At 47.3% G+C, this 18599-nt stretch overlaps 1 protein-coding gene across 1 annotated transcript; it reads left to right on the plus strand.

The window, feature by feature from the left end:
* Nucleotides 1-1543: 1543 nt before the first annotated feature.
* Nucleotides 1544-18525, plus strand: DCTN2 (dynactin subunit 2). Its single transcript, NM_001280048.1, is given in 14 exon segments — nucleotides 1544-1723; nucleotides 2655-2723; nucleotides 12922-13018; nucleotides 13222-13283; nucleotides 13611-13709; nucleotides 14388-14548; nucleotides 14743-14887; nucleotides 15538-15603; nucleotides 15819-15857; nucleotides 16031-16108; nucleotides 16198-16269; nucleotides 16526-16628; nucleotides 16735-16826; nucleotides 18066-18525. Coding segments are annotated over 14 exon segments (1206 nt in total). The 5' UTR covers nucleotides 1544-1687; the 3' UTR covers nucleotides 18153-18525.
* The last annotated feature ends 74 nt before the right edge of the window (nucleotides 18526-18599 follow it).

An 18599-nucleotide genomic window follows, 5' to 3' on the forward strand; every position in this document is an offset into this window, starting at 1 on the left:
AAGAAAAGAGTCCAACATAAGAAATGGGACAGGAAAGCTGTAGGACTATGGAGAAAGGGATAGAGGCTTGGGGAGGAGCCAGGAGAAAGAAAGACAACGAGTTCCGAACTCAGGAACTCTCTAGTCACTTGGTTTGGCACAATTTCTAAGTGTTGCAGCATCCTGCAAGCTCAGGAAACATCCTGGGAAACATCCCATCCTTGGGTCCCCAGGGGCTCCAAGGTGGCATCTTTAGTAAAGGGGTTTCAAAATGCCAGTCCATGGAGGGTCACTGGTCAGAGACAAAAGTTCACTGAGTATGCCCTCACCTCCAAAAGAACAATGGTGAGTTTTTTTAAATATAAAGATGGATTTGATAAGTTTCAAAGGACTATCTTTTATTCTGAGTGTGTCCTTCTTGCTTTTCTACCAAGTAATGATGGTGACAGTAAATAATAGGTTTTCTATTTGTAATATACTTACTTGATAAAATAAAAAGGCAAATCTTCAAGGTTTGTAGTTGTTTTAATTTTATTGAACGATGAAATTTAAAAGTCTGAGAACGGAAGGTAAGGTTGGTGAATAGGTACAAAAAATTAGAAAGTATAATAAGACCTACTATTTGATGGCACAATAGGGTGACTATAGTCAAGAATAACTCAACTGTACATTTTAAAATAACTTAAAGAGTGTAATTGGATTATTTGTAACTTAAAGGATAAATGCTTGAGAGGATGGATACCCTCTTCTCCATGATGTGCTTATTTCACATTGCATGCCTGTATCAAAATATCTCATGTGTCCCATAAATACATACACCTACTGTGTACCCACAAAATTGAACAAATTGAAAAATAAATAAAAGTCTGAGAACTATTAACGAAGTGGTTAAGAGCCCAGAGAGTGTTCAGACAGACATGGAGACACCACTTACCTATTTATGAACTTCAGATAGAATTGCCAGATTTGGAAAACAAAAAACAAAAACAGGATGCCCAGTTAAATGTGAATTTCAGATACTTAATTTTTGGGGGGTTAGTATACCCACACACCACACACCACACACCACACACACACACCTACTTATTATCTGAAATTCAAATTATCTGAAAGCCCTTACTTGAGAAGATTGCCTAACTTTTTCATTCCTAACATACACTACGCGTTTACTAAATTTTACTTCTTGTTTTTATTTTGTTTTTATAATACACAGTATCAAGCAAACTTCTTGTTTTTGAAACCCCGGCTGTGTCACAGTATGACTACCTGTATCATTTAATCTAGTCATTTTATTCCTGGGAGCCCCAAACAGGAATTATAAATGTTCTTTCACTGACTTGCTGTAAAAGTGAGAGAAAAGGCTGTATGAAATAGCTCCCCAAGGTTCGTTATTGTCGCTCCCCGCCCAAGCTCCAGTACACCAAAACTACACATCCCACAATCCTAGGCGGCGTCCCCTGGCCATTACCTCATTCCCTGGCCTCGTTCTCCCCAATCCCGGCCTCTCCACGGGTGTGGCAGCAGGGCTGTTCTCGCGACTTTTGCTTTACCCTTCTGCTGTGCTACTGCTGTCGCGAGACTTCCTGCTCATCTGCCGCTCCCTTTGCCGCCGCCTTAGCCCGGGACCCGAACCCAGCCTCTCCCCTACCCGAACACCGGCCCCGGCTCCACCGAGGCCCGGGTCCCCCAGCCCCGTCTCGCCGCCGCCATGGCGGACCCTAAATACGCCGACCTTCCCGGCATTGTGAGTACAGGACCGGCCCCGGCTCCCCAGGACCGCGCCCCCGACCTCCCAAGGACCCCCAACAGAAACCAGCCCGCGACCCCTCCCGCCTGCAGCCCATCCTCCGCCCAAGGGCTCCCGCCGCTCGTTCTCCGATCGGCCTCAGCACCCCCCGAACTCTTCTGACCCGACTGGGCCGGGCCGCCGGACGGCGCACCAGGCCCCCTTTCCGGCAGTCGCCGGTAGCTCGGCCCAGAAATCGACTCCGGGTACTGACCGCTTGTGCCTGAGTTTTTCCACCATCCGTGTCAACGCCTCCCATGTCCCCCCCAAATCTCTCCATAAGACCCCATCGCTACCCCAGACACACACACCAGACCACTTAACGATGGCCTTCATCCTGCCAAGGAAGAGGTTCTGCCATCTGGCAGAACCCTCTTGTGCCAGATGGGGAGCTCTATCCTTGAGGGAACCTATGCCCTCCCCCACCCCCCACTCCCATGACAATCCTGGCGTGTACCTTCCTTTTGTGCTGCCCTGCCTGCTTCTCAAGGTGAGGGTTGGGACACAGGACCTTGAGTACTAAGGTCCTGAGTCACTCTCAATCCTTGTGCCAGGGTGGTGGTGTACGGGGCCTAATTGGAGGATAGCCTTCACCTTCTTTGGCAATAGTGATTGCCAAGGACCTGCCCGCCTCTAGATTTAGGGTAACATCGTTGCTATCACTTACACTCACCGTTTACTGTCAGGTCCCAATTGTCTCCGCTGTCATCCCTACCCCTTGAGACATGGGAACTGACATACTGTTGACTCACGGGGCAGGTGGAGGAGAAAGGACAGAACCCTGGCATCACACCCCGCCTTCTCTGTTAGCTTATTCAAATGGAGTGGGGTAAGGGGTGTTGTTGGATGCTGGGTAGTGAGGTTGGGTGGTCACTGCTTCTACCTGCAGGCCAGGAATGAGCCAGATGTTTATGAAACCAGCGACCTACCTGAGGATGATCAAGCGGAGTTCGATGCGGTAAGAATGTGTGCTGCCACAGACTCCTCCGGACTCTGACCTTTCTCCCCTAGACAGGTCCTTCCCTTTCTCGGGGGAGCTACAGCAATAAGCGGGTATGCCAACCCCAGCCTGGGTGGTATATAGGTTGCAGGGCTTGCAAAGACCTTGCTGGGCTTGCAGCCACCAATGAGCAATGGCAGGAGGGAGAGTCAAGTCAGCGGAATTACAGCTAACAACATCTGTTTGCAAAGCCCTGATTCTTGGGCCTTTTAAATAAAATTGAAATATCTCAAAACAGGTTTGGAGCTAGTGACTTAGGCCCCTGGGTTCTAACCCATGGAAATGAATCATGAAGCCTGGGCACTTGTAATAAACTGCTACCAAGAACTAGACTTTGAAATATGGAGAAATACTTTTTCCATATGAATATCCAGTATCCATTGGGCAAGGAATTAAGAAAGTGATTCCAAGATTTTAGAGCAAAACAAATTTGAGAAAGAATGTAAATATTTCACATCAGCGGATGTGAGACTGTGGTTGCATTTTTAGATCTGAGAATTCTGAGGATGGAGTAATTAGGTACGGATACATTTTAACTGTGAGGGGAAACATTTAGTATGGTTTATTGAGTGTGTTCATTCTGTGGTTTTTTTGTGCAATGCAGAGGAAGAAATGTCTCTGCCCCCAATGAGCCCCAGACTAATGGGGAATTAGGATACATATAGGAAACATATAGAAGGAAAAAAAAATTGAGTGAATGGAAATCAACATAGTAAAAACTCTGTTTAAGTGCCAAGGGGTGTGTTTATAGGATGTGTTTTAGGTTCTATTATTTCTGAAGACAGCTGGGCTGGGATCACATTGATGATGTGAGTTCTCAGTAAAGATGTGTCCAAGAGTCATTGCAATATGCAGGCTCAGTATGCTTGTCTGTAAGTCCTGTGGCTATGTCTGTGGGGCTGGTTAATTCTGGGGAATGCTGACTGCTGGCTTACAATGTGTGGCTTGGCGTACTCACTTATTTCTTATTTGACTCCCCCATGTGGAAGTGGTTCTTACATTGTGGGAAACACCTTCTCTGTCCCTTCTCCCAGTGGTGTGTTCCTTGTGGCTTCTGTATTTGCTGGCATGCCAATTTATCCCCCAAGCTTGAGTATCTTGGAGATAATGCAGATGATGTTGTTGCTCAAGGACCTGGGTGTGCACCTGTCACTCCAAGAGGCATCTTATAGGAAGCTGCCTCTGTCCTCACAGAATAGGAGTGTATACAATCGGTTCTCTGTATTTATGGGTTCCAAACCCATGGATTCAACCAATCACAAATGGAAAATATTTTTTAAAAATAAAAAATAGGCCCAGTGCGGTGATTCATGCCTGTAATCCCAGCACTTTGGGAGGCTGAGGCAGGTGGATCATTTGAGGTCAGGAGTTTGAGACCCCGTCTCTACTAAAAAATATAAAAATTAGCAAGGCGTGGTGGCGAGCGTTTATAGTACCAGCTACTATGGAGGCTGAGGCAGGAGAATTGCTTGAACCTGGGAGGTGGAGGTTGCAGTGAGCCGAGATTGCGCCACTGCACCCCAGCCTGGGTGACAGAGCAAGACTCCATCTCAAAAAAAAAAAAACCAGTACAACAATAAAAAAAAAACAAAATTTAAAAACACAATATAACAACTATTTACATAGCATTTACATTGTACTAGGTATTTTAAGTAATCTAGAGATGATTCAAAGTATACAGGAGGATGTAGGTAGGTTATATGCAGTTACTATGCCAATTTATATAGAAGATGGGAACATATGCAGATTTTGGTATCAAGGGAGGTCCTGGAACCAGTCTCCCACAGTTGCCAAGAGACAGCTGTATGCTGAGAACTTTACTGCACTACCACAGTTCAGACTGTTCAACTTAGGCCTAGGCTTCTGCCCTTCATGGTGAGATAATGAATAGAACGCAGTCCTTTTGTCGCTGTGATACAAACAGGTAGTTTCACAGTAATCCTCTTTCTAAACAAAAAAATATATATTGTCATTCCCTTTTGAAGATACTGGGATATCTCTTAATAAAAAGGAGATGACACCCATTCCAGGTGTGGAAGAACCTGACTGTGCAGCTCTGATTGGCTGTTTCTCCCCCAGAGCCTGAACAGCCTATTTTAGTAGCATCTAGTGGGGTGGCTGATGAGGAGAGGATACTGTGAGTGTTCATTTCCTGTGGCATGTTGCCCAGGATGCCAGTATAGAAGTGCATATGAGCTGAATGGCAAATACAAGAAGAGCTGAACTGTTTCTGTCACCTAAGGCTCAGCTAAGTGACTCTGTCACTAGGGAGGAATGGGGTGGGCAGACCTTCAGCCGCTTCAGGGGCCCAAAGAGCCAAGATGTTTCCTGATGTCAGCTAATGTCTCTGGCCCCCGCATGTCCCTATGGGGCTTGCAGCTTTTGGGAAGTCAGCTGAGTAATGGCTCTGCCGCTGCTTTTAATACTGACGTAAATATGCAATTTGAGGAGCAGTGAATTGTATGCTTAGATAATCTAGAAATGTCATGTCTGTGAGGCCTGGGATCTCACCAGCAGCCTGTCTGTTTCCTGCCTACCTGCCCAAGACCTAGTACAAGTGACAGTGCACATGACCTGTCTTGTGGCTGAACCATGAGATTTTCAGTCACCTTCTTTTTTTTTTTTTTTTTTTTTTTTGAGACGGAGTCTCACTCTGTCGCCCAGGCTGGAGTGCAGTGGTGTGATCTTGGCTCACTGCAAGCTCCACCTCCCGGGTTCACGCCATTCTCCTGCCTTAGCCTCCCGAGTAGCTGGGACTGTAGGCGCCCACCACCACACCCGGCTAATTTTCTTGTATTTTTAGTAGAGACGGGGTTTCATGTGTTAGCCAGGATGGTCTCGATCTCCTGACCTCGTGATCCGCCTGTCTTGGCCTCCCAAAGTGCTGGGATTACAGATGTGAGCCACCATGCCCAGCCTCAGTCACCTTCTTAACCCCTGACAACAGCATTCTCCGCCTTAATCTTCAGTTTATTTTCAACTTTAATTTTATCAGTTTTTAAAGTAGGTAATGTATGCACAGGGAACAGAGGATTCAAGGGTAAGTAGTGAAAAATCTGCCTCCCACCTCTGCCTACCACCACTCAGTTCTCTTCCCTAGAGACAACCAATATGGATAGACTCTTGTGGAACCTTTCAGGGGGTCTCCAGATTTCTTTTTGGTTTTTGAGACAGAGTCTCACTCTTTCCCCCAGGCTGGAGTGCAGTGGCACAATCTTGTCTCACTGCAACCTTTGCCTCCCCGGTTCAAGCGATTCTCCTGCCTCAGCCTCCCAAGTAGCTGGAATTACAGGCATGTGCCACCACACCTGGCTAATTTTCTGTATTTTTAGTAGAGATGGGGTTTCACCATGTTGGCCAGGTTGGTCTCGAACTCCTGGCCTCAAGTGATCCATCCATCTTGGCCTCCCAAAGTGCTGGGATTACAGGCATGAGCTACCACGCCAGCCGGGTCTCCAGATTTCTGTCTAAAGGAATAGTCAAGTTGTATTGACCCTCATTGCTCCATAACTTTCTTCCTGTGATTCCTCCACTGTAGAAGAAATTGGGCTACTAAAGGAAAAATGTCCTCAAACATCCCTTAAAGATTTAAATTGCTAATTTAACTTAAACATAAACATTTTCCGATTCCCATAGTGGGGAGGATGAGGGAGGAAAGCATAAAAGATTTAAATTTTGCTACAGATGATCGTGAATTTTTTTTTTTTTTTTGAGACGGAGTTTCACTCTTTTTGCCCAGGCTGGAGTGCAATGGCGTGATCTCAGCTCACTGTAACCTCCACCTCCCGAGTTCAAGAGATTCTCCTGCCTCAGCCTCCTGAGTAGCTGGAATTACAGGTGTCCATCACCACACCCGGCTAATTTTTTGTATTTCTAGTAGAGACAGGGTTTCACCATGTTGGCTAGGCTGGTCTCAAACCCCTGACCTCAGGTGATCCACTCACCTAGGCCTCCCAGAGTGCTGGGATTACAAGCATGAGCCACTGTGCCTGGCCAATCCTGATTTTTCTACTATCCCTTTAAAACAATTTTAGCAGGAAGTAAAATCTTCTAAAACAGGAATGGACCAGGAAAGTGCACGGGCTGTAGCCCTTTCCTCCTCAATCTGGGAAGATCTCTTTGCACTTCAGACACTCCCAGGTTAATTGGGGCAATAGGCTTGCTTGGAGATTTTTCTTAAAATGTTTGGAAAACTAATTCCCAAATAGAATTCCACCCACACACACACCCCGACCCTAACCCCTGGGCCCACAGCCTGCCTTGGGTCAGTGAGGCTTTCTGCTCATGGCTTTTGAACTGCTGGAATAAGGGAAGTAAATTAAGAAAAACCTCATTAGAAACAATTTAGCTTCTCTCTTTATGGCATAACTACCCCCAGTAAAAGGGGAAAAAATGACCTAGCCATAGTTTGATGGGGCCCTGGCAGAGGCTTCATTTCTCCAAAAGGTAGATATTACTGGACACTCCTGAGATGAGAAACAGTACTTCCTTACAGTTTAGAAGATCCTGGAGTATGCTTGATTGTGTTCATTGACTGTTGGCGCACTTGAACTTACCTGAGTTTTTCCTAATGCTTCCCCCATCCTCCCTCCTCACCACCTTGCCTGGACACTAGTTTGCACAAGTAAGACCATTCAATGCTTCTTCTCTGCATGTTTTTTTCATCTGCCATCTCGCATGCAATGCTCTGCCACTGTGCTATTGTTGTAGCTAATCGTTTTAAATTCCAGTGAGTCCCTGGCTGGGTCACTGAGGGGCCTGCTGGCCTTATGTTTAAAGATCATTAATCAAGGGTTAGAAACAGCTATGATCCATGAATCATTGTCTCTTCCCCTTGTGAGGTCTGCAGAGTAAAACTGTCCAATGGAGGATGGGATAGAAGCATGGAGGCTTTAAATGTTTTTGAACATGAGGCATTTAGGGGCTGGAGTTAGAAGGCAGTTTCCTTTCTCCTCCTCAGATTAAGATCAAATGAAGATTTTTTTATGGAATGACTTTTAGCTATTCTAGAGAAGGATAGAGAACAAAAGGGATGACAGCCACAGTCCTCAGTTCTTGGCTGTATGTGGATTATCTCTGGGAAAAACTCATTTTAATATTCCCCTATGCTAGGTCTTTAGAGAAATGTAAATGGGATGAGAAGGAGGTTTATATGCAATTGTAAGATAATAACTTGGATTATTTGTGCTTTTGTGAGTCTTTCTGTTTCTGCACCCCTCCTTTTGAAATGGATGGATGGTCAGCAATATATTGATCCATCCCGGACAGTTTTACTCTACAGCTCTGTCCATCTTCCTTGTCATCATGATTTTGAAGTACCCTGGCTGCAGTGTTGGCATACAGCCTGAATAGGCTCAGAGAGTAGCAGTGGCCACTTTCCCTGTCTGATTTAGAACCTCAGATCTTGCCCTCTGAGGCACAGCCACTTAGCCAAACAGCCCTGGGGGGTCTGGGAGTCCCTTAGTGAAAGAGACTGGGAGTCACGTACTAGGTAAGCTGGCACCCGGGGCCAGGGCACTTGAAATCTTCCAATCAAGGTGACTAGTACTACTCCAGGTTATGCAGGAATCATGCCTAAAATCTCATCATCCTTCAACCCACCCATAGGACAGACCTGGAGGTGGTATATACTATCTGCAAACTAATATACCACTTTTCCTTTTATTTGATTTTCTGGCCTCCCTATTCTGCCCAATCCGCATGGTTTGAACTTGAGCTTATGGCCCATTGTCTTCTTTCTCTCCTTGAGTTTCTCCCAAGCTGGTTTCAGCTTGGTGGGACAAATCAGAGAAAGGTATAGTGTGTGTACTTCTCCTTTGTGTTTGCATGTTTGCACTTATGGGTGCTTACACCCACTCTATGCAGAGACATCCCAGCCTCGACCACAGGATCTGGAGCCACCTCTACCCTGAGCTGAAAGAGGAATTTTTTTTTTTTTTTTTGAGACAGTCTCACTCTGTCACCCAGGCTGGAGTGCAGTGGCATGATCTCAGCTCACTGCAACCTCCGCCTGCCGGGTTCAACTGCAACCTCCACCTCCCGGGTTCAAATGATTCTCCTGCCTCAGCCTCCCGAGTAGCTGGGATTACAGGCGCCCACCACCATGCCTGGCTAATTTTGTATTTTTAGTAGAGATGGGGTTTCACCATGGTGGCCAGGCTGGTCTCCAACTCCTGACCTCAAGTGATCCACCCACCTCGCCCTCCCAAAGTGCTGGGATTACAGATGTGAGATACCGTGCCTGGTGGAAAGAGGAATCTTGGCTGGGACCCTAGCATCGTCTAGGGAACAGAGAGGTTGTGATTAAGAGGTATCTGGATGAAATCTTGGTGAAAGGAAGCACTTGTTTTTAATCCCACCATGGTTTTTCATATGCACACAACCATCCTCAACCTTCCACACTTCCATCTGCCCATCAGCAGAGCTCCTAGAAAGGCAGGGCATACCACTGGATATCCCCTCCTGGCAGTTCTAAACCAGCCTTGCCCGGAAGTGGGAGCCTTATCTATGTGGCCCAGACTCAAATAAGGCCTCTTGGAAATACTCTCACCCTTCCCCTTTGTCTACCCTCCAACCCCTGTGAATCTTGTGAACAGAGGGTTGAAGAAACATGTTCTGCACATGTGCTAGTAGCTGTGAATCTTGGTGTCCCCTGGACCCTCTGTGTAAGTACATCATGGCAGAATTGCTCTAGATCCTTCGGAGCTGCAGGGTGAGTTACCAGCCACTCAAGGTGGAGGCAAACATGCCAGGCTGCACAAGGGACCAGGAGCAGCTCTGCCTCTTCCCTTGCAGGAGGAAATGAGAACGGGGCTATACTTAGGTACTTCATCATTCCTTTAACTCACCATCTGTACCTGACATATTTTGTTTTGTCTCACCTAAAGTCATATCAGACTTCCTACCTGATCACTCTCATTGTGACTGATTCTGCCATCCAAATGTCTAATTTTTCATAGCTAGAGAAACTAAGAGATAGGAAGACAAGGGCCATGAACTAAGAAGGGGAACTCCTCTCCTGAGAATTATTGACCCTCTATCAGCTACAAGTCTAAGAATTTCTAACTTCTGCTTCATCTTCTACCATTTCTAATAGCTTCCCCACCACCTCAGCCTTCTCTCCCCAGTTTCTTATTCCATGCCACTGGCTTGTAACATCTAACTCCTACTTTTCAGATGATCCTAAACTGCTGCTGTTAATGGCAAAGCTTCATGACATCCTCACCACCGAGGGAAAAGGGTCTCATGCTCTTCTTTCTCTTGGGGTATATGGTGACCCCAGCTGAAATTTCTTGGCCCCTAAATTTCGCTAGGCTCCCCTGGGGCCCTGTGGTGCAGTGTGTTGGAAGACTGTCATGTAGTGCATGTGACAATTTGCTAATAACAATTTTGTCTTTTTTTTCCCTCCCTCATCCCCATTCCCCCACTCCCTTTCCTTTAACTCTTTTGATTTTCTCACCTCTGGGGAAACCACAAGGAGCTGGTAAGAAGCCTGACCTTTCATCTGCTTTTTAACGGGGTGTGCTATGATGAGCAGTTGTTTCTCTGTCCTTTAGACTCTACTAAATCTTTCATTCCTCTATTCAGTCCCACACCCAGCCTTTTCCTATCTCACAAGTCACTGTAATTATACTGCCCCCAACTCATGCCCCAGATCTTCAAGACACTGCTGGAGTAGGTGCTACTGGAGGACTAGAGTGTGCTCCTGGGCCACAGCCTTGGAGAGGCTCCAGAGGATGCCAGCGCCAGGTAGCCCAACTGGCCCAGGACACTCTCCCACAGCAGGAATGAAAATGCTCTCTGTCCCTGTGACTGTCCAGAACCTCTGAGACTCACCGTCTATGTGTTGACCCTCTTCTACTCCCCGCTTTCCCTACTTAGGAACGTAAATAAGAAAGTAGGTTTCCATCTGCATAGTGCCCGCCCATAATAAGGGCTTAACAAATGGTAGCTATGATTAATTTTTTTCCTGGGTCTGTAGGTTATGCCTCCCATTCCTCTTTTTTAAGAGGATTAAACAAAAGAGGATGGGTGGGATTGGCCTGGATTGGGGCTTTCACAGGGAGAAGTGGCATATTCCTGAGTATGAACTTCAGAGAAGATGGTTGTCTATCCTTAGCCTGAGCCCTTCCCAGTTGATAAGAGGCCAGAGATCACACAGCTATTAGATGGGTGGGTGTTCTGGCCGTAACATTTCAGAACAGGTTAAAGAGATAATCATTTGGGACTCAAATGTCTCTCCCCCCGGGCACTTGCTTATGGGACATTGAGTCCTTTTGTTTTCCCTTGATCTATAGCTCTTACCCCTCTGCCCAGTAATTCCCTGAGGAAGAGGTAAAGATCAAAGTTGATACTTTGTCCTTTCCTTCTTTCTTCCCTTATTTTTAAAGCTGTCACCCACACTGATTCCTGCTCTAATAGCAGAGCAGAGATGAAGGAAGGAGCTTCCTTCTATCTGCTTTTCTTTCTCAATGATGTCCCACCATGTCCCCCTCACACCCTCTCCCCACATACCTACACACAGGCAGAGATTCTCAGTCCTGGCTGTAGGTTAGAATCACCTGGATATCTGGCCCTACCCCAGAATAATTCATTAGAATCTCTAGAAGTGGGCCCAGGCCTTTTTTTTTTTTTTTTTTTCTTTTCTCTCTCTCTTTTTCTTTTTTTGAGACAGGGTCTCACTCTGTTGCCCAGGCTGGAGTGCAGTGGCATGATCTCTGCTCACTGCATCCTCCACCTGCCAGGCTCAAGTGACCCTTCCACCTCAGCCTCCTGAGTAGCTGGGACCACAGGCACGTGCCACAATACCCAGCTATTTTATATTTTTTGTAGAGTTGGGGTTTCCCTATGTTGCCCAGGCTGGTCTTGAACTCCTGAGATCCACCCGCCTTGGCCGAACTTTGGGAGGCCGAGGCGGGTGGATCACTTGGAATTAGGATCCTCCCAAAGTACTGGGACTACAGACAGGCTTGAGCCACCATTGCCCGGCTGTCTATTTAAAAAAAAAAAAAAAATTCTAAGTGATTCTAACATGCAGCCTGGGGTGAGAACCATTATTCTAGGTGAAAGAAGGAAGGTTCATTTTGCCTTCCTCCCATAGAAGGTAGAGATGTCATCCCCAACAGAAAAGGACTCCTGGGTCTCCCTCCTACTTCCATCAGTACTCTGTTGGGAGCTGTCAGGCTTCTGACAATTGAAAAAGGGACATGCAGTCAGGAGTGCTTGGTACAGTCTTGGTGTTGTCACTGGAATCTGAACAGCATGTAGATATCTAGTAAGGAGGGAACCTCTCTGCTTCAGTTTCTAGGGTGAAGTCTCTTTCACCGCCTACTTGTGTCCCCTGTTTTTGGAAGAGCTACAGTGCTTAAAGCATAGCAGAGGAGTCAGGGAGAAAAATCAGGTGCAGCAGCATCTCTGAAGAGATGCTGGGTTATCTCCATTTCAGAGCTTACATGTGGCTCTTGCCCATGGATACTCTTGGCAAGCAGATATTGCCTATGTTTGTTGCTTCTAAGATGTCCCATAAAGATAATCCAGTAAGCCCTTGCCCCTTCTCCCTGTCCCTGAGTTCGCTGGCCTCATGGCAGCCTGGAAATCAGGCTTCTGGTCAGGCCCTCTGTTGGCCTTCTTTTTGTACTAAGAGCTTGTGTCTTACCTTCAACAGGTTTAAAGTCCTAATATTCACACTCAGTGTTAGTGGCCTGATTATCTGCCTTCCCTCCTCTTTCCTTCTAGCAAGGATGGGAGGTTAGCATTAAAATGGACTTGCTCAGCGGGCAAGATTTACTTTTGGGAGGGGGAGGTTAAAAGAGGTCAGGTTGGTTTCTTGCCTTGAGTGCATGGTGTGTGCCAGACAACTGGGAGGGGTAGCATGGGGGGATGGGAAGGCTTATGTACAGAGAGGGTGGGGAGGTTATGCTCCCTCTGCTCCCAGTTGAATGAGGGTGTTAATATTTATACAACTGAGGCTCCAAATTTACCAGGAAGCTTCAGTTTCCTAGGTTAAGCCTGGGTAGGCACCTTGGAATAGAGCCACCCTTCTTTCCCCTTGGACAAGTAGGGCCCAGTCACCTAATGGTTTGGGGATTTTGTGGGGTAGAGTAAGTTCTAGAGTGGGAATGAGTGTGTCCCTGGCCTAAACTACCTGTTCTTGCAGGAGGAGCTGACAAGCACAAGTGTGGAACACATCATTGTCAATCCTAATGCTGCCTATGACAAGTTCAAGGACAAGAGAGTGGGGACAAAGGGACTTGGTGAGACTGGGCTGGAAGCTGGGTGGGGGGAAGACTGGAGGATAAGCATGAGAAGTGGTTTCCTGTCCTAAAGTCTTAGCGAGTTGCGCTTGGGGGAAGGGGTCCCTCATGGAGATATTTTATGGAAGCCCTCACAGTCACCTGAGACCATGACTGCCTTGGGCCTAGATCAGGCCCTCAGTTCCATCTTCTTTTCTTGGCAGATTTCTCAGATCGTATTGGAAAAACCAAGAGGACAGGATATGAATCTGGAGAATATGAGATGGTTTGTTGTGTGTGTGTGTGTTGATGGGAATGGTGTAGTGACCCTATCTAGCAGACATGTGGTAGGGAGATCAAGGGATACAGGCGGGATTCTGTTCCTCCTCTGTTCCTGAGGAAGCAGCAGGATGCAGCCAGGGAAACTCTGCCCTACTGCTGTTTGTTCTGGAGAGCCTCCAGCCCTCTAGCTGTCCTCAGTTCTTTGGTACTAGGGTGTTGTGGATTCTCAATTGGATATGATACCTTTATGACTTAGGCCCAGGGTGTGGATGAATTCTTGAGGCTCCCTGTAATGAGACATATAACATTACCCTCTGTGCTTGCTCTCTAGCTTGGAGAGGGTCTGGGAGTGAAGGAGACACCCCAGCAAAAGTACCAGCGCCTACTGCATGAGGTCCAAGAGCTGACAACTGAAGTTGAAAAAATCAAGGTAACTACAAACTCTCTTCTCCCTTCTCTGCTGTGACTTACACAGTAGAGGAAGACCTCAAGCAAGAAGAGAAAGATTCCCTGCCCGGCTGGGTGCGGTGGCTCACGCCTATAATCCTACCACTTTGGGAGGCCGAGGCAGGCGGATCACCTGAGGTCAGGAGTTCAAGACCAGCCAGGCCAACATGATGAAACCCCATCTGTACTAAAAAAATACAAAAACTTAGCGAGGTCAGGATTTCAAGACCAGCCAGGCCAACATGATGAAACCCCATCTGTACTAAAAAAATACAAAAACTTAGCCAGGTGTGGTGGTGCATGCCTGTAATCCCAGCTACTCGGGAGGCTAAGGCAGGAGAATTGCTTGAACTCGGAGGCGGAGGTTGCAGTGAGCCCAGATCATGCCACTGCACTCCAACCTGGGTGACAGAGCGAGACTCCATCTCAAAAAATGAAAGAAAGAAAGATTCCTTAAGCTCCTGGATAAAGGGGCTAAGGTTTCCAGAGTTTACAAATATGCATCCATCTGTATGCAGTGCTACATACAGGTGGGCAGTCTGTCATGCTGAAAACCATCCCAGTGACCTCCAGCTACAACTACCTTTAAAGGGCTTGACCTATTTTTTTGCTTCTTGATTCATTCTTGCCATCCCCCGATTTCTACCTTTTTTCATACTAGACGACAGTGAAGGAGTCAGCCACAGAGGAGAAGCTGACCCCTGTGTTGCTGGCTAAACAGCTGGCAGCCCTGAAGCAGCAGCTGGTTGCTTCCCACCTGGAGAAGCTGCTGGGACCAGATGCTGCAATCAACCTTACCGACCCCGATGGCGCCCTGGCTAAGTGGGTACCCTACTTTGTTGAAAAATCATTGCTGATTGGGGTTGTGGATGGACTCAGCCAGCTACTGACAGGGGTGCTAAGTGGCAGAGAAGTGGCTTAGATGTTTCTTAATGCTGATTATGAGGCAAAAGTGAGGGAGAGTGACTGGCCCTTCTCCTTCCAGTCATGATATTATTACTCGGTCTCCTAACTAGGCGCCTACTACTGCAGCTGGAAGCAACAAAGAACAGCAAAGGGGGATCAGGGGGAAAAACCACTGGGACCCCCCCAGATAGCAGCCTTGTCACTTATGAACTACATTCTCGGCCTGAGCAGGACAAGTTCTCTCAAGCTGCCAAAGTAAGTGTGGATACAGTGTTGGTTGGGAAGCCAAGGGGAGATGTGACCCTAGAGATTTTCCTGCCTCTCTCCAAGGAGAGGGTGCTGGGAAGGCTTCTGATTCCTCTGATTCCTCTTGATTAATTCCTCTTTTGATTCCTGATTCGTTGTTCTCTATGTTTCTTTCTTTTTTTTTTTTTTTTTGAGACGGAGTCTTGCACTGTTTCCCAGGCTGGAGTGCAGTGGCGCAATCTTGGCTCACTGCAAGCTCCGCCTCCCGGGTTCACGCCATTCTCCTGCCTCAGCCTCCTGAGTAGCTGGGACTACAGGCGCCCGCCACCACGCCCGGCTCATTTTTTGTATTTTTGGTAGAGATGGGGTTTCACCGTGTTAGCCAGAATGGTCTCGATCTCCTGACCTCGTGATCCGCCCGCCTCGGCCTCCCAAAGTGCTGGGATTACAGGCGTGAGCCACCGCGCCCGACCTCATTCTCTATGTTTCCCTCGCCCATCTACCTTTGGTTAGGATTTTAAGATTGTGGCTAGGTATGTATTCCAGGGAAAGGAATCCCTTGGGGTGGTGAGTGGCAGGCAGAGTAGAGCAGGATCGTATTCCTCCCATTGCAGCAGCAGGGAAGCAGATGGCAAATCTCACCTCCTTCCTCCCACTAGGTCGCAGAACTTGAAAAGCGCCTGACAGAGCTGGAGACAGCTGTACGTTGTGATCAGGATGCTCAGGTCAGGTGTTCTCCTGTACATAATCTGAGCCTTAGATCCTGCAACTCTAGGCCTTAAGGTCTACAACATTCCACATAAGCCTGGGAGGAGTCATCAAAGGGCTTCAGTTACAGGGATCAGCTAGTGGGTTCCCAGCTAGAACCAGGAAAGATGGGAGAAGACGATAATCATGGAGATATAAGGACCACTCACTTCTTCCCTCCCTTTCCCACCAGAATCCCCTTTCTGCAGGTCTACAGGGAGCCTGTCTCATGGTGAGTTTGGAAGAAACTGGAGTGTTTGGATCACAGAGGGGATAGTTGGGATTGGGTTTGCTTTGAGGATTATTTTTGAGTTTGTAGCTATATATTAATTTAGTGGAATATGGGAGGCCTCTTGCTAGTCTGCCTTTCCTCTTCATGATGCTTGTCCCAACTTCCATCCCCAGGAGACTGTAGAGCTGTTGCAAGCAAAGGTGAGCGCCCTAGACCTTGCAGTTTTGGATCAAGTGGAGGCTCGGCTACAGGTATTAAATGGAGGGAAAATTAAATTATGCATAGCTTGGGACTTTGGAAGCCCTGGATGCCCTATCAACCTTAAAATCTGTGTTTTCAGAGTGTCCTGGGAAAGGTGAACGAGATTGCCAAGCATAAAGCCTCTGTAGAAGATGCAGATACACAAAGCAAGGTCAGGAAGACACCTTCCCCATCTCCTTTCCACTCCCTCAGGTTCTCCGAGTGGCAGTGTCAAAGCATGAGAACACACTGACTCCTCAGGTCCCCATCTTCATAAGCTCTTATGAAGAGCTTATCAGCTTGGAAAGTCAGGGCACTGCTTCCCTCTGCCCACTTGATCCTTTCCCCCATTACGGTGAAGTAGCAGTCTGTACATACTGACCTGGCTGCCTCAGCCATCCCCTCTGGGCCCTATTGTGTCCCTTCAGGTGCACCAGCTATATGAAACTATACAGCGCTGGAGCCCCATTGCCTCCACCCTCCCTGAGCTGGTGCAGAGACTTGTCACCATCAAGCAGCTGCACGAGCAAGGTGGGAGGCCAGCTGCCAGGAGTGCTAAGAGAAGTTGAAAAATGGGCAACTTTTGGTCCCCTCCCTTATCTTGGATTCAAGTCTCAACCATACTTTTCTTTTGTAGCCATGCAGTTTGGTCAGCTCCTGACACACTTGGATACCACCCAGCAGATGATTGCTAATTCCTTGAAGGACAATACCACCCTCTTGACCCAGGTGTGTGCCCCTTTGTTGATCTGTCCTCCTTTCTCCAGCATGTGCAAACTAGGTTCTCCAGTGTTATAGGGTTCTGCCTTAGCCTATTTTGTAGCATGGTGTTGTGGCAGGGGGTTGGTCTGGAGTCTCCATCCTGCTTTCAATGTGAAGGCCCTTTGACAACTTATTTAACCTATGAACCTCCATCTTTCCATCTGGGAAATTATACCTCCCTCAGAGTTATGTAGATGAGGTGAAATAATATGGGCACATTGTTAGGGGCTAGTGAACATGTTTTCTTATAAAACCCCACTCTTTCCCTTTGTCGTCTCAACTTTACTCTCCCTGATAAGCACAGTACACTGGAAGGAATCCGGGCTTTGAAGTCAGAAGCAGGCCCTAATCTCGTTCTGTCGCTTCCTTTCTGGCCCTGGACAATGAGCCTCACCTAGTTCCTTCATTCTTTTAGTAATGCCTGGCACACAGCAAGTCCACAATTTCTTATTGTTTTTTATTTTTAAGACAGAGTCTCGCTCTGTTGCCCAGGCTGGAGTGCAGTGGTGTGATCTCAGCTCACTGCAGCCTCCACCTCCCAGGCTCAAGCGATTCTCATGCCTCAACCTATTGAGTAGCTGGGATTACAGGCACGCACCACCACACCTAATTTTTTTTTTTAGTAGAGACGGGGTTTCACCATGTTGTCCAGGGTGGTCTCAAACTCCTGACCTCAAGTGATCCCACCCATCTCGGCCTCCCAAAGTGCTGAGATTACAGGCGTGAGCCACTGCACCTGGCCGCAAGTCCCAATTTCTGTTGGAGGCACTGTTCTCAGTGCTGGAAGGAGCATTAAAGTCGAGAGACCAGCATCAATCACAGGATCACTGAGATAAATGAAAAAATATATAAAGGACTTAGAATAATATCCTTTTCCTCCAGAGCAGTTTTCTAACATTTTGAACCAGTGAAACCCTCATTTCAACAAAATCTTATTTAGCTCTCATTACATAAAACAGATTTTTAAAAACTGTTCTGGCTGAAGTCAGGATGGGAATTCTCGAGTCCTGCCTGCTTGGGCTCACCCCAAGCATGGTCTATGTACTCTAAGGGTAGCTTGAAAATTGGTGCTATAAACATCCCCCCTCTGTGGCCCACAAATTGTGCTTCCATTTCTTGTCTTTTCTCTCAGAGAATTCCTTCAGGTCCTCATCCAGTTAAGCAACTGGACCTGACAAAGAGTAAAACCTCTCTACCACTTTGTAGGTGCAGACAACCATGCGTGAAAACCTGGCCACAGTTGAGGGGAACTTTGCCAGCATTGATGAACGGATGAAGAAGCTGGGAAAGTGAGCACATTTGGGAGCTGGAGAACAGGGGTTATCCCTACCCCTGTGAACTCTGTTAACAGCTTACATAGGGTTTCCCCTTTACTATAACTCTAGCATCCCCATCCCATTTGACACTGGGGGCAAGGGTTCTTCTTGCATGTGGGGTTTATACCCCTCCCCTGATGAATACAGAGTGGTAGCTAGGGGTTGGTTATCAGAAGGTGGTCTCCCCTCAGGCCTGGGGGATAAGGACGTGGGCCCAGCCACATGCCAGCTCATGTCCAATACTGCTTTGCCTGGTGTGGGGAAGGATTGGGTCTTGTCCTCCAACACAGCTTCTGTGGCTGACTGTAATACTGTACAACTGTTTCTGACCATTAAATGCTGTTGTACTCTGTGTGGCCTCTGCTGTGTTTCCTGGGGAGGAAGCAGCACTAGGACATAGATATTCATTCGTCATAACAGGCAA

Source organism: Pan troglodytes, chromosome 10 (genome assembly GCF_028858775.2).
Source record: "Pan troglodytes isolate AG18354 chromosome 10, NHGRI_mPanTro3-v2.0_pri, whole genome shotgun sequence".
Classification (NCBI taxonomy): domain Eukaryota; kingdom Metazoa; phylum Chordata; class Mammalia; order Primates; family Hominidae; genus Pan; species Pan troglodytes.